General features: G+C 36.3%; 1 protein-coding gene across 2 annotated transcripts in view; it reads left to right on the top strand.

Moving 5' to 3' along the window:
- Fam174a (family with sequence similarity 174 member A) overlaps positions 1-15867 on the top strand; it is a 33550-nt gene that overhangs the window by 13543 nt on the left and 4140 nt on the right. The window contains exon 2 of one of the 2 annotated variants that reach the window (XM_055628348.1): positions 9874-10008. In XM_055628348.1, the coding sequence (XP_055484323.1) occupies positions 9874-10008 (135 nt within the window). Of the gene's footprint in view, positions 1-9873; positions 10013-15867 lie in introns of those variants that run through there. The other variant, XM_055628349.1, reaches the window with a different exon arrangement.

Genomic DNA, 15867 nt, shown 5'->3' with positions numbered 1-15867 from the left:
GATATATATGTCCTGCGAGTATTAAGTTTTTACCAAACGTAAACTCATATGACATCAAGTTCTTCACTGACTGAAACTCTGGGAAGTCATGTGATTTAGAAAACCCACTGAAAATTGCCGAAGAGAAAAAGACTCTGTTAGAACTGTCAATATCTATACCCCTGCTGGGTCAGGTTTAGCTCACTGTGTGCTCATGTTCACATCACAGGAGAGCATGTGAAACATTACAGATATTTAAGTAGCATCTTAATTACTAATCAATAAGTAAAAATAGGACCAATAGTGAACTACTTTCTTAAGCTTCTTTCCAAAGTAATGCTTTTAGTTTTTCTGTTAAGTGCTTTAATAAGTCTAAATTTAACTTGGTTAATAAGCTAAATCCTATCTGCCAGCAAATTTCTGTAAAGTCCTAGATCGAAGAAATTTTTTGAGTGTTATAAACAAAACAAAATATTAAGACAAATATGTGACAGAAGCCATGGCCTGTAAAACCTAAATGACTGCAAAAACTTGGGATTTTTGTTTTATATGATTTGTGTAAATGTGTGAAAATCTCTGTGTGTGTTGAATTTATATATGCATTGTAAATTTGTTAGTTTAAGCATGTAATTTCTTACTATAAAATGCTTCTTTATACTTCACATTGCCTTGTTCTTTGTAGCTAAAGCATTTGTTTTTACAATGTTTAAATATGGGATGTTAAATACTGCACTGAAACCAGCTTATTAGTTCATCACCTCTAAGTAGATATAAAGATAGATACGTAAGAAATGACTTTTGGAAATTCTATTTTTCTCCAGATGTAATAGTATCTACAACATTTTGATAGCTGATAATAGACATTTTCTGTTCAAAAGCTAATATAATGTCTATTGGTTAATATGACTGAAACAGTAATTTTAGCATATGCTTGTTTGCATAAATGTATGGGCCCTTTGTCTTTCAGTGTTCTCAGAGTCACTTTTGAAGAGGCTCTTAGTAATCTGCCATTGGTGCTAAAGTTAATGTTCTAAATAATCAGTTAACATTGTTATGGTAAGCTGAGGAAATTATAGTTTGATTAAGGTAAATTTCATTTATGATCATTTGCTGAAATATTTTTGTTTTATTCCTAATCTCCAAAAAGTATCTATGCAATACCCCCTGCTTACTGTATATAATGTTGATGCTATTGCCTTGGAAGTGACTTGGGTAGAGTGTACGGTCATTGTTGTGATCACTGAGTCAGAAACCTACAGCATAGTGATGCCTGGTTTCTGTTCCTGAAAGTTTTGGTTTAATTATGGCACAAGTATAATCATATAAAAATCCTTAGCCTAAGAGAAACATAAATCAATCCCTGAAATCAGGGACAAGGCATGGCCGCCCACTCTCTCCATATCTGTTAAATGTAGCACTGGAAGTCCTGGCTAGAGCAATAAGACAACTAAAGGAGATCAAGGGAATACACATTGGAAAGGAAGAAGTCAAAGTATCACTATTAGCAGATGATATGATGGTACTTACTTGAGTGACCCCAAAAATTCTACCAGGGATCTCCTTCAGCTGATAAACGCCTTCAGCAAAGTGACTGGATTCAAAATTTACTTAAAAAAAAAAAATCAGTAGCCCTGCTGTATACAAAAGACAAAAAGTTTGAAAGAAATTAGGGAAACAACGCCCTTTACAATAACCACAATAACATAAAGTACCTTGGTGTGACTCTAACGAAGCATATGAAAGACCTGTTTGAAAAAAAAAATAAGTCTCTGAAGAAAGAAATTGAAAAAAAGATGGAAAGATCTCCCATGCTCATGGATCATTTAGGATTAACATAGTGAAAAATGGCCATCCTACCAAAAGCAATCTACAGATTCAATGCAACTGCCATCAAAATAACAACACAATTCTTTACAAAACTTGAAAGAACAATTCTTAATTTCATATGGAAAAAAAATTGCTAAAACAATCCTCTACAATAAAAGATCTTCTGGAGGTATCTCCATCCCTAATCTCAACTTGTACCATAGAGCAACAGTAATAAAAGCTGCATGGTATTGGCATAGAAATAGAATGGTGGAACAATAAAATCAAATAGAAACCCCCAAAATAAACCCACATACCTACAAGTACTTGATTTTTGACAAAGAAACCAAAACAATACAATAAAGAATATCTTCAACGAATGGTGCTAGTCTAATTGGATGTCTACATGCAGAAAAATGAAAATAGATCCATATTTATCACCCTCAACAAAACTAAAGTCTAAATGGATGAAAGACCTCAACATAAAACCAGACACACTAAATCTGTTAGAAGAAAAAGTAGAGAAGAGTCTTGACCTCATTGTCACAGGAGATAACTTTCTGAACAGAACACCAACAGCACAGGCTCTAAGATCAACAATCAGTAAATGGGACTTCATGAAACTGAAAAGCTTCTGTAAAGCAAAAGACACTGTCATCAGAACAAAATGATAGCCTACAGACTGGGAAAGGATCTTCATCAACCCTATATCTGACAGAGGGCTGATATCCATCCAGAATATATAAAGAACTTAAAAAGTTAAACACCAACAAACCAAGTAATCCAATTAAAAAATGGGGTACAGAGCTAAACAGAATTCTCTGCAGAGGAATATAGAATGGCAGAGAAACTTAAAGAGATGTTCAACATCCTTAGTGATCAGAGAGATGCAAATCAAAATGATCCTGAGATTTCACCTTACACCCATCAAAATGGCTAAAATCAAAAACTCAAATTTCAGCACATGCTGGAGAGGTTGTGGAGAAAGGAGAACCCTCCATTGTTGGTGGTAATGTCAACTTGTACAACCACTTTGGAAATCAGTCTGCTGCTTTCTCAGAAAATTGAGAATAGTGCTTTCTCATGATCTAGCTATACCACTCTTATGCATATACCCCAAATTTGCATAAGTACACAACAAGGACATTTGCTCAACCATGTTCGTAACAGCTCTGTACATAATATCCAGAAGTTGGAAACAACCTAGATGTCGCTCAGTGGAGAAATGGATACAGAAATTGTGGTACTTTTACACATTGGAATACTACTCATCAATTAAAAGACAAGGAAATCATTAAATTTGCAGGCAAATGGTGGGAACTAGAAAAGATCTTATTAAAGGAGGTAACCCAGAAGCAGAAAGACACACATGGTATATACTCACTCATAAGTGGATATTAGCCACATAATATAAGGTAAACATACTAAAATCTACTCCTAAAGAAGCTAAACAACAAGGAAGACCCTAGGGAAGGTGTTTAGTCCTCATTTGGAAGGACAAAAGCGATAGACATCAGAAGCAGGAGTAGACAGGGAGAAGAACAGGAGCCTACCACAGACAGCCTTTGGAAGTGTCTACTGATTGAGGTATTGAAGCAGAGGCTGAGATTTACAGCTAAGCTTTAAGTAGAGTGCGTGGAATCTTATGAAAGAAGGAGGAGAATTTAAAGAAACCAAAATAAACTATTAATGTAGTTACAGACCTTCAAAGAGATTATCATAAAAACTGGAGTCTCACTACTTAAAGATTCCAGCCAACCTTGATGAGCCCTGATAAGCCAGGGTCATGTAGAAGGAGAGTATGTCCTCCCCTATCAGGGGACTAGGGAAAGAGCATAGGAGAAGAGGGAGGGTGAGTGAGACTGTGAGGAGACAAGGGAGGTGACTGTAGCGGGGATACAAAGTGAACAAATTGTAATAAATAAATGTATAAATAAAATTAAATTAAAAAAAGGAAAGACCTGGAGGGGAAAATTAAATTAAGAAAAAAAGGAAAGACCTGGAGGGGACAGGAGCTCCAAAAGCAGACCAATACAGCCAAAAAAAAAAAAAAAAAAAAAAAAAAAAAAAAAAAAAAAAAAAAAAAACAAAAAACCAAACAAACAAAAAACTGAGCCGTGGGGCCATGCAGAAACTGATAACCCTAACCAGGGACAATGCATGGAGAGTACATAAAACCCAGGCTCAGATAGAGGAATAGACTCAGTATCCAAGTGGGGTCCCTAAAAAGGAGAGCAGCAGCTTTCTCTGTCATGAAAGCAGTGTCAGACTCTCTGATCACTCCACCCTCGTGGGGTGCAGCCTTGCCAGGCCACAGAGAAAGACAATACAACCAGTCCTGATGAGACCTGATAGGCTAGGGTCAAATAGAAGGAGAGGAGGACCTCCCCTATCAGTGGACAGGGAGAGGAGCATAGCAGGAGAAAAGGGAGGGAGAGTGAGAATAGGAAGAGACAAGGGAGGGGCCACAGCTGGGATACAAATTGAATAAATTGTACTAAATGATAAATAAAATAAAAAACAAACACAAAATTGGAAAACACTATTTACTATATAAGTGGTTAAATATTATATAGCCACCATGTACTGTATAACAACTTTTACTATATAAGCAAAAGACTAATTAGTATATCATCTATAGCTATATATCATACATATGTCTGTATATACACATATGTAGGCATAAGGTTATTTTGTAATTCAGAGGCTGATTTGTGTATTCCCCCATATCTTGTTACAATCCTTTTCTGAAAATATCCTGTCCCAATATTGTGTTGCTGCTATTCCCCAATTGTCTCTTGATATGCCAATAAAACAGTTTACAGTCACTGAGTTGGGGAGAGAATAGGACTGGACTTCCTGCCAGCCAGAGGATGAAGTTGGGGATTCATCCAAAGGCCAATTTCTGCAACAAAGATAAAGACTGTCTCAGAGTAAAGCGCTGAAAAAAAATGTCTTTCAAACAAACAGACCCAGAAAACAAGCTGGGGTAGCTATCCTAATATCTAATAAAATAGACTTTCAACCAAAATTAATCAGAAAAGATGAGGAGGGATACTACATTCTCATCAAAGGAAAAACCCACAAGAGGATATCACAATTCTGAACATCTGTGCCCCAAATACAAGAACGACTATATTCATAAATGAAACATTATTAAAACTTAAATCACACATCGATCTCAACACCTTAATAGTGCGAGACTTCAACACCCACTTTCACCAAGGGATAAATCATCTAGATAGAAGCCAAATAGGGAAATAAAGGCACTTACAGAGGTCCTAAATCAAATAGACCTAATAGATGTCTACAGAACTTTCCATCCAAACTCAAAAGAGTATACATTCTTTTCAGCACCACATAGAACCTTCTCCAAAATAGACTATATAGTTGGTCACAAAGCAAGCCTCAGCACATATAAGAAGGTCTAAATAATCCCCTGTATTCTGTCTGACCAACATAGACTAAAGCTGGACCTCAACAACAATGGAATTAGAAAAGAGCCTACAAGCACATGGAAACTGAACAACTTGCTGCTCAGTGACAGCTGGGTTAAGGAAGAAATAAAGAAATTAAAGACTTCCTAGAATTCAAAGAAAATTAAGGTAAAACATACCCTAATTTATGGGACACAATGAAAGCAGTGCTAAGAGGAAAATTCATAGCACTAAGTGCCTTCAAGAAGAAATTTGTGACATCTCATACAAGCAACTTAATGGCCCAACTGAAAGACCTAGAAAATGAAGAAGCAAATACACACAAGAGGAGAAGGCAGGTGGAAATACTCAAACTCAAGGCAGAAATCAACCAATTAGAAAAAAAGTATTAAAAAATCAATGAAACTAAGAGCTGGTTCTTTGAGAAAATCAACAAGATAGACAAAACTTTAGCCAACTAACTAAAAGGCAGAGAGAAACTATCCAAGTCAGCAAAATCAGAAATGAAAAGGGGGACATTACTACAGACACTGAGGAAATCCAATCATTAGGTCGTACTACAAAAGCCTATATGACACAAAAAACGAAAATGTAAAAGAAATGGACAATTTTCTTGATAGATTCCATCTACCAAAATTAAGTCAAGATCAGGTAGAAAGAGTGAATAGTCCTATATCCCCCAAAGAAATAGTATCAGTCATCAACAGTCTCCCTTCCAAAAAAAATCCCTGGGCCAGATAATTTCAGTGCAGAATTCTACCAGACCTTCAAAGAAGTGCTAACTCCAATTCTCTCCAAACTATTCCTCAAAATAGAAACAAAAGGAACATTACCAAACTCATTCTATGAAGTGACAGTCATCTTGATACCTAAACCACACAAAGACCCAACAAAAAAAGAGAACTTCAGACCTATCTCTCTTATGAACATTGATGTAAAATTACTCAATGAAATACTTGCAAATTGAATCCAAGAACACATCAAAGATATCATTCACCATGACCAAGTAAGATTCATCCCAGGCATACAAGGATGGTTCAACATACGGGAAATCCATCAGTGTAATCCAGCACATAAACACACTGAAGGAGAAAAACCACATTATCATCTCCTTAGATGATGAAAAAGCATTTGACAAAATCCAACACCCATTCATGTTTAAAGTGTTGGAGAGATCATGGATACAAGGCACATATCTAAACATAGTAAAGGCAATATACAGCAAGCCTATAGCTTACATCAAACTCAGTGGAGAGAAACTGAAATCAATCCCACTGAAATAAGGGACAAGGCAAGGCTGCCCACTCTCTCTATCTCTTCAACATAGTACTTGAAGTTCTAGCTAAGGCAATAAGACAACTAAAATAGATCAAGTGGATCCAAATTGGAAAGGAAGAGTTCAAAGTGTCACTATTCACAGATGATATGATCGTATACATGAGCGACCCTCAAAATTCAACGAGAGAACTCCTTTAGCTGATAAACACCTTCAACAAAGTGGCAGGATACAAAATCAACTAAAAAAAAAAAAAAAAAAAACAGATGCCCTCCTGTATACCAAGGACAAAAAAGGCCAAGAAAGAAATCAGGGAAACAACCCCTTTCACAATAGCCCCTATTTAACATAAAGTATCTTGGGGTGACTCTAACCAAGCAAGTGAAAGACGTGTTTGAAAAAAAAATTTAAGTCTCTGAAGAAAGAAATTGAAGAAGATATCAAAAGATGGAAAGATCTCCCGTGCTCATGGATTGGTAGGATTAACAGTGAAAATGGCCATCCTGCCAAAAGCAATCGACAGAGTCAACACAATACCAATCAAAGTACCAACTCAGTTCTTTACAGACCTTGAAAGAAAGATTCTCAGCTTCATATAGAGAAACAAACAAACAAACAAACAAACAAAAAAAAAAAAACCCAGAATCTCCAAAATGATCCTGTACAACAACAGATCATCTGGAGGTATCTCCATCCCTGAACTCATGCTGTACTACAGAGCAGTAGTAATAAAAACTGTGTGGTATTAGCATAGAAATAGAAAGGAGGATCAATGGAACTGAATAGAAGACCCAGAAATTAACCCACAAACCTCTGAATACTTGATTTTTGACAAAGAAACCAATACCATTCAATGGAAAAAAGACAGCATTTTCAACAAATGGTGCTGGTCCAACTGGATGTCTACATGCAGAAAAATGAAAATAGATTCATAATTATTACCCTGCACAAAACTAAAGTCTAAGTGCATCAAAGACTTAAATATAAAACCTAATCTAAATCGATTAGAAGAAAAAGTGGGGAAGAGCCTAGAACTTATTGGCACAGGAAACAGCTTCCTGAACAGAACACCAACAGCACAAGCTCTAGGAGCAAAAATCAGTAAATGGGACCTCATGAAACTGAAAAGCTTCTGTAAAGCAAAAGACACTGTCGTCAGAACAAAACGACAGCCTACAGACTGGGAAAGGATCCTCACCAACCCTATATCTCATAGAGGGCTGATATCCAGAATATATAAAGAACTAAAGAAGTTAAAAAGCAATAAATCAAATAATCCAATTAAAAAATGGGGTATGGAGCTAAACAGAGAATTCTCTGTAGAGGAATATAGAATGGCAGAGAAACACTTAAAGAGATGCTCAACATCCTTAGCCATCAGAGAGATGCAAATAAAAATGACCCTGAGATTTCACCTTACACCCATCAAAATGGCTAAAATCAAAAACTCAAATAACAACACACTCTGTAGAGGTTGTGGAGAAAGGGGAGCCCCCCTCCACTGCTGGTGGGAATGTAACCTGGTACAACCACTTTGGAAATCAATCTGGTGCTTTCTCACACAATTAGGAATAGTGCTTCCTCAAGACGCCACCATACCAGTCCTAGGCATATACCCAAAATTTGCTCAAGTATTCAACGAGGACCTTTGCTCAACCATGTCTGTAGCAGCTTTATTTGTAATAGCCAGAACCTGGAAACAACCCAGATGTCCATCAGCGGAGGAATGGATACAGAAATTGTATTTTTACACAATGGAATACTACTCAGCAATCAAAAACAAGGAAATCATGAAATTTGCAGGCAAGTGGTGGGATCTAGAAAAGATCATTCTGAGTGAGGTATCCCAGAAGGATAAAGACACACATGATCTATACTTACTTATATAAACCTATAAGATATGATAAACATAATGAAATCTATACACCTAAAGAACGTAAACAAGAAAGAAGACTCGAGGTGAGATGGTTAATCCTCACTTAGAAAGACAAGTGGGATGTCCATTGGATGTATGAGAAAACAAGTAACAGGATAGGAGCGTACTGCATAGAGTCTCTGAAAAGACTTTACCTAGTAGTCTATCAAAGCTGATACTAAGACTCATAACGGAACCTTCGGCAGAGTGCAGGAATCATATGAAAGAAGGGGGAGTAAGTATGACGTGGAGAGGATAAGAGCTCCACAATGACCAAATATATGTGGACACAAGGGTCTTTTATGAGACTGATACTCCAAGGACCATGTATAGATGTAACCTAGAACCTCTGCTCAGATGAAGCCTGTGGTAGCTTATTAACCAATTGGTTTTTCCCTAGTAAGGGGAACAAGGACTATTTCTAACAGGAACTCAATGGCAGGCTCTTTGACCTCCCCAGTCCCCAAGGAAGGAGCAGTCCTGCTAGGCCACAGAGGAGGACTTGCAGCCGGTCCTGAAGATACCTGATAAAACAGGGTCAGATGAAAGAGGAGGTCCTCCTCAATCAGTGGACTTGGAAAGGGGCAGGGAGGAAATGAGGGAGAAGGGGTAGGGTTGGGAGGGAATAAGGGAGTGGGATACAGCTGGGATACAGAGTTAATCAAATGTAAAATTAAAATTAAAATAATGCCAATTTCCAGGAGGTCTCATTAAGAGAGAGCTCAGAAAGGAAAGCTACAAAGTACAAATACAAATATCACTGGGATGTATCCTGAGAGGAGACAAGGATAGTATAGATGGTTAAGCATATTATGAAAACTGCTCAGTTCTTGTGCTGCAAAGCTTATTATTATTAAAAAAAAAAAAAAAAAAAAAAAACAACTAAAAATACTCAGGTGGTACTGATGTTTGTAGTCTATGGTGCTCAGCCATGTTTCATGGTAACAACAATGCTTAGTTGTGTTTATTAATAAGAAGGCCTCAAGGACATGAGCTAGGGCTGGAGAGATGGCTCAGCAATTAAGAAAAGTGATGCTTTTCCACAGGAACTTGAATTCAGTTTCCATCATCCATCTGGGGCATTTCAAAACCAACTGTAGCTACAGCTGCAAGGGCTATGTCACCTTCTTTCTTCTGGCTTATGTGGGTATCCACACACATTTAATTCAGTCACACACATAAATAAAAATAACTTATCTCTCATCTTTAGTTCACAGGGTTTCAAGAGCCTATGCTGGGCAGGAGAAATTTTTATCTCTTACAAATATATAGCAATGGATTTGTTTAATGAATTACTGGTAATCCTCTGTGCTAAATTGATTATTTTAATATGCCTGAATTTTAATCAGTTTTATACTGAGGGTATACTTGGTAGCAAACATGGACTAATTTCTTCAGCTTACATGAAGTAGAGATTAGGCTGCATTAAATTAATTATATTAATTTGTTCTATTTAATAGGATGAGAAGAAGAAACCGCAAAACTAGGAGATACGGAGTTTTGGATACTAACATAGAAAACATGGAATTGACACCTTTAGAACAAGATGATGAGGATGATGACAACACATTGTTTGATGCCAATCATCCTAGAAGGTAAGTTTGTACATTAGTTTAATGCAGTGTGTCAGGGTGCAAATCTTTGTCCAGACAATTGATGTATATTGTCATTCTGCTGTCTTTATTCTATCAGATTTTTATTGAGTTCTGTTTAATAAAGTTCTTTGCCTGCCCAAGCCATGGACCTCATTCACATAGTTTTGTTGAAATGGATATAAATAACAGCTTGAAATGAGCTTTCTTTTTGCAGAGTTCTTTGCAGTGTTTTGGGTTTGAAATGTTTCTTTCTTGAAGTATGAATTACCTTATCATTTGTTTGGTTGTGTTTGTTTTTGATAATTATTTAATAAACTTACTTTTAGTTTCACATTCTGAAATTATTTTGTAGTTTGGTTTATTTGATTTGCAAATAGTTCTCCCTGATAGAATTATAAGGCTGGAGGTTTGTTGCCTCATGATGAACTGTGATATTTATATACAAATGTGGTCTCAAAACATCAAAATCTTTCCTAAAGAGAATGGATAAACAAAATTACAAGGGTATATTATTAATATTAGTGCAAATGGAACGAGAAGAGGCAACAAGGGTTATAGCATGTAGCAAAGGTATGCTACGATAACAAAGCTTTTCTTCTGACAGAAATTAGAGTCTAGAATCATAAATCAGAGGACACAGAAGTCTTTCTTTTGCTTGATTAAATTTATCGTTTGACAGTTTCATACATGTATACAGTACATTCTGCTTCAGTAACTTCCCCCCTACCTTGTATGTCTCTCCTGAAGTTACCCCACTCTACTTTCTGCAAGTTCCTTTCCCACATTCATACCTTTTTGGTTTGGTTCAGGTACACTGAGCTTAACCTGAACTTTGTATGAACACGAGAATAAAACTGGAGTATGGTGGTCTCACACTTACTACCACTGCAAATGACTGGCTCTTCACCAGAATCCTTTAGTAGCAATAGCTTAACAGGGAGGAATCAGGCCCCAGTTCAAGATTAGCTGTTGATAAACCCATTTTTACAAAGGCCAGATGCAGATGACTCAAGCTGCTTTTTGCAATGGCTGGATCTTTCCCCGAAGACAGCATTTCATAGTCCTTCTGCCTATCTTCCAGCTGTTATATTCCTTGCACTCTTCTGAAATGTTTTCTGAGCCTTACAGATTTAAATGTCCCACTTAGGGTCAAGGTCTCAATTGCCACTTATTGTTAGTACCTTGAGCAGCCCTGACTCCACATTCATTGTCATTCTTTGCAAAGAGATGTGTCTATGATTAAGAATAAAAGTAATACGTATCTATGTTATCTTATATATTTACAATGCAAGTTGGTTCCATGTCAATTTATCTACACAACAGTAGTGAATCACCTACTGGGCCCTGTGTTCCTTGGCTCCTAGCTATGTGCCCTTTTTTTTTTTTTTTTTTGTTTTTACTATGTTTATAATACCAGGCATGTATTCCATCTTTGGAGAGACCAAAAAAAAAAAAAAAACCAGTCTAAACCCCAGGTTATCTTTGTAGCCATTGTGTTACTGTTGTACCAGTGGCCATATTCTACAGGTTGCCTTTTTGTATTGATGTAGAATTGAATAGCCTAACTTTTGTTACCTTTGTTTCAATCCCAAGAATTTTCTGTTGTTGGGATAAGGTGTCCTAAATGGCTAAATGCCATTGCTCCTAGAAGCTTTTATTTATTACATAAACTTTTCAGTGCCATAGATGGGATTCTTCTTTAAGAATTGATGGTAGAGAGTCCTAGCCATTTTATAGTACCTTGTAACGCTATGAAAGGTATTAAGCAGAAATCATATGGCTCAGTTCTAGCTTAATTTCTCTCTATCATGGATGTTAATAGATGTTTTTTTTTCAGCTATGGATATTATCTTCATCTGGTTCTGATGGGCAAATGAGGAATGTTAAGAGCCTGTATTGTTGTGTAAGGCTAGTTTTATTGGCTGTCTCTTTTTAAAGATTTGGTCAGCTAAATTTAATTGCTTGCATTTAAAAGTCAATGTGTGTAATTTGTACTTATCTTTATAATACAACCAAAAAATAAATATATGAAGCAGCATTGAGAAAAATGGCTCACTGAGTAAATAGAAGACGATCTTGGGCTGCATGTGAAAATGCTAACTAAAACAATGGCATTAGAATCCAATTTACTTGACAAAATTATTATTATATTTTGAAATCATATTTAAGTATGCTAGATACACATGAGATATTTATATATACATTCACAAAAAGGAAGGACATAAAATGAAATTAACAGTTCATGATTATCTCCAAAGAAAAATTCAATTGAAACATCAGTTCATCTGTTTGAGTAGGTTGTAGTTTGAATGTGAAGTATTCTTCATACACTCGAGTTTGAGCACTTGGTTTCAGCTGGTGGCATTGCTTTCTCAAACTATTAGAACCATTAGCCAGTAGAGACTTGCTAAAAAATTAGAATGCTGTCAGTGGGGCTTACCAGTTCAATACCTAGTCCCAGGTCTTGCCAGCAACAGTGTGAACAGCACCTCACACTCCTTCCTATTGCCATACTTCCCCATCATGATGAAATGTGCCCTTCAGACTGTAAGCCAAGGGAAACTCTTACCTCCCGTAAAGGTAACAAATACAGGAGTTCATCAAAGACAAGTTTGCAGCAGGCAGAAATAACTAACTAAAGTTTAATTGTTGTGAAGGTGAAGCTTCAGAAATAAAAGGAAAAGTTCATGAGACTATTATGTATAATTATATGCCATCAAGTTTAACCAAGAAAAAGAAATGGACATATTTCTAGACACCTACCTGGTGTACTTTTTGTTGAGGAAGACCACCTCTCCTACTCCAGCTTTTCTCAGTTACCTGTAGTTTTGTGTAGGGTTGAGGCCTCATGGTCTTTTCTTTGTCCAGTTTCCATGTTCACTGGTATCATCCTTATTCAGCTCACAGTTGGGCAGTTATGTTAGTGAGACTTGATGGTGTAGCTTCTGATACCAGTAGGAAAGAAATCCTCACAGCAAACACCTGACCTGACATAGAAGTTATTATGGACCATCAAGTATGAAGCCAGTTTTATTGTGAAGAATTAGGGATGACTATGCAGTATCCCAGTGATCAGAGCAAACTGAATGCAATCATTTTGTTATAGAATCAGTGTTTGACATCTGCTATATACCCAGGTACTGTAGCAACGTCTGGCTGTATAGGATGAACAGAGATAGACAAATTACCCAGTTTAGTAGTCTGTTAGATAAACCTAGGGCTAACAAGTCAGAACAAAAGAAACTAAAATAGTAAACTTGGGATTTCACATTTTTATTAATTAAGTTACCAAAATTAATGGTAATGTACTTTTGGAGGCAAGGCACATGTTCAATCTTAAAATGGGAAACAAAGATGGATAGTTAGAGACACAAAGTGGTAAAATGCAGTTCAATTGTTTCTGTGTTCTTCCTTTATTCTCTGCATTTGTGTGCACGTGTGTGTGTTGATGTAGATTAAATCCAGAGTCTAGTATATTTATGCTATAGAAGCACCTCTGAACTGCATCCTCAGCTCTGCATTGTGTTTTTATACATTTGTGTTTCTTTGTTGGTTGGCAGAATTTATGACTGGGAACATCTAGGGAGTGGAGTATTTTTCTTTAAGAAGACTAATAACGTCAAGCTTGTAGTAGACACACATATACATAAATACATACATACATGCAAAAAATGTAGGTTTATTAGTTTGGTATATAATACACATTAGAAAAATGCTAGCACTGTACAAAATTCCATTTGTTAATAAAAGTCCCGTCTTTAATGGTATTTGACATAATATTAAAGAACCTACAAGCAGTGTTTACTCTTCTTTATTACTTTATCTTTTGTTGGATGTCTGCCCATTTTAGTCTTTCTTCTTCTATTTCTTATTGTTCCGTTTGTGTTTGATCCATTCTTTAGACCAAGCTGCCTAGTAGCTCTATTCATCTCTTTAAAGACATGGATTAATGAAGTAGAAGATCTGAGAAATGTAGCATTCTCCTTCCTGTTCCAGTTATTAAAAACAACTGTATTCAGTGGTGAAGACTGCTAGGAATGTGCAGCAGTGATGGAGCAGGCCTCAGAGCAGAGGCTGGTGAATGACAGCTGTGCTCTGTGCTGCACGGATTATATTCATCACATACTGTGCCATGAAAAGGAAATTAAATCAGCCATCAAAGAAGTGACATAAAGCCGTTGAAGTTTGGAATTTGTTACGTTGTAGAGAGGATCAGTCCTTTATGACTGGCTTATTTCTGATCTTTGTTTTGTTTTTTCCTTAGAACTATTGAAAATTTGAAAGATGCTATCTTTTTTCCATTGTATGGTTTGGGCATCTTTGTCAAAGATCAGGTGTCCATAAGTGTGTGGGTTTATTTCTGGGTCTTCTGTTTGGTTCCATTGATCCACCTGTCTGTTTCTATGCCAGCACCATGCAGTTTTTATTACTGTTGCTCTATAGTACAGTTTAAGATCAGGGAGGGAGATACCTCAAGAAGATCTTTTATTGTAGAGGATTGTTTTAGCAATTCTAGGTTTCTTGTTATTCCAGATGAAGTTGAGAATTTTTCTTTCCAGTTCTGTAAAGAATTGTGTTGGTAATTTGATGTGAATTGCATTGAATCTGTAGATTGCTGTTAGTAAGATGGCCATTTTTACTATGTTAATCCTGTCAAGCCATGAGCATGGGAGATCTTTCCATCTTCTGATATCTTCTTCTAATTCTTTCTTCAGAGACTTGAAATTTTTTTTCATACAAGTCTTTGACTTGTTTGGGTAGGATTACTCCAAGGTACTTTATGTCATTTGTGGCTATTGTGAAGGGGTTTGAAAGAAGTACTATAAAATGATACCCAACATAGCTCAATAGTAGCATGTTTACTAAGTGTGTGGGAGTGGATGGGGAATTCAGAGCATGGTCCCCATTATTAATATATGTGGACTAACCCCGACCTCAAAATTCCTTACTGAGCTTTCTTAGTAACATAAATTATTCAGAATGATGTCATAATCAAAGTAAGTCTACCAAGCATGATTTAAGTTAGGTACTTTCAGGAAGCATTTTCTTTAAATAAGTCATTTACCTCATTCTGAATTTCATGGAATGTTCTAAGTACATAGATAAGAAAGACATATGAGTACTGCCTGAAATTAAGTCACATCATTACTACAATAACTTTGCAAGCAGCCTGTGGCTTTATTTTTAATCCCTTTGCTTCTTTTATAATTCTTCACTCATATTTCATTCTTGTGTTTGCCTTTTTTAATGTAAAGCTTTTATTCTTTTTAATGTTTTATTTTGTTTTTTAGGTTATAATATAATTATACCATTTCTCTTTTCTCTGTACTACCACTAAATCTTTTCATATACAGCACCTTGCTCTCTTTCAAATTCATGGCTTTTTGCTATTTATTGTTATTACATTCATATGTGTATATATGAATACACACACTCATAAAAACCATATATACACCCTGCTCAGTCTATATAATATTACTTGTATATGTGTTTTCAGGGCTGACCACTTGGTTTTGAATAACCAGTTGATGTGTTCTTCCCTTTGGAAGGCTATTTCTTTGACTCTTAGCATTCCACGGTTGCTTGTAATTTTTTTTTTTTTAATGGTTGAGGCCTTGTAGTCTTTTCCTTCCTAGTTTGGCATGCCTGTTCATGTTGTCTTGTTCAGCTCATCTTAAGTAGTTATGTTGCTGGGAATTTGTAGATGCAGCTTTTGACATTTCTAGTTGACACAGTCTGACAGCAGATATCTTAATCCTCTGACTCTCATAACCCTTACACCACTTCAGCAGAAATTGAGAGTTATAGAATATGTGTGTGTGTGTGTGTGTGTGTGTGTGTGTGTGTGTGTGTGTGTGT

The sequence above is a fragment of the Psammomys obesus genome, unplaced genomic scaffold (genome assembly GCF_907164565.1).
Source record: "Psammomys obesus unplaced genomic scaffold, mPsaObe1.curated_primary_1811, whole genome shotgun sequence".
In the NCBI taxonomy this organism is placed as follows: domain Eukaryota; kingdom Metazoa; phylum Chordata; class Mammalia; order Rodentia; family Muridae; genus Psammomys; species Psammomys obesus.
This window is presented reverse-complemented; position numbering and strand designations above follow the sequence as displayed.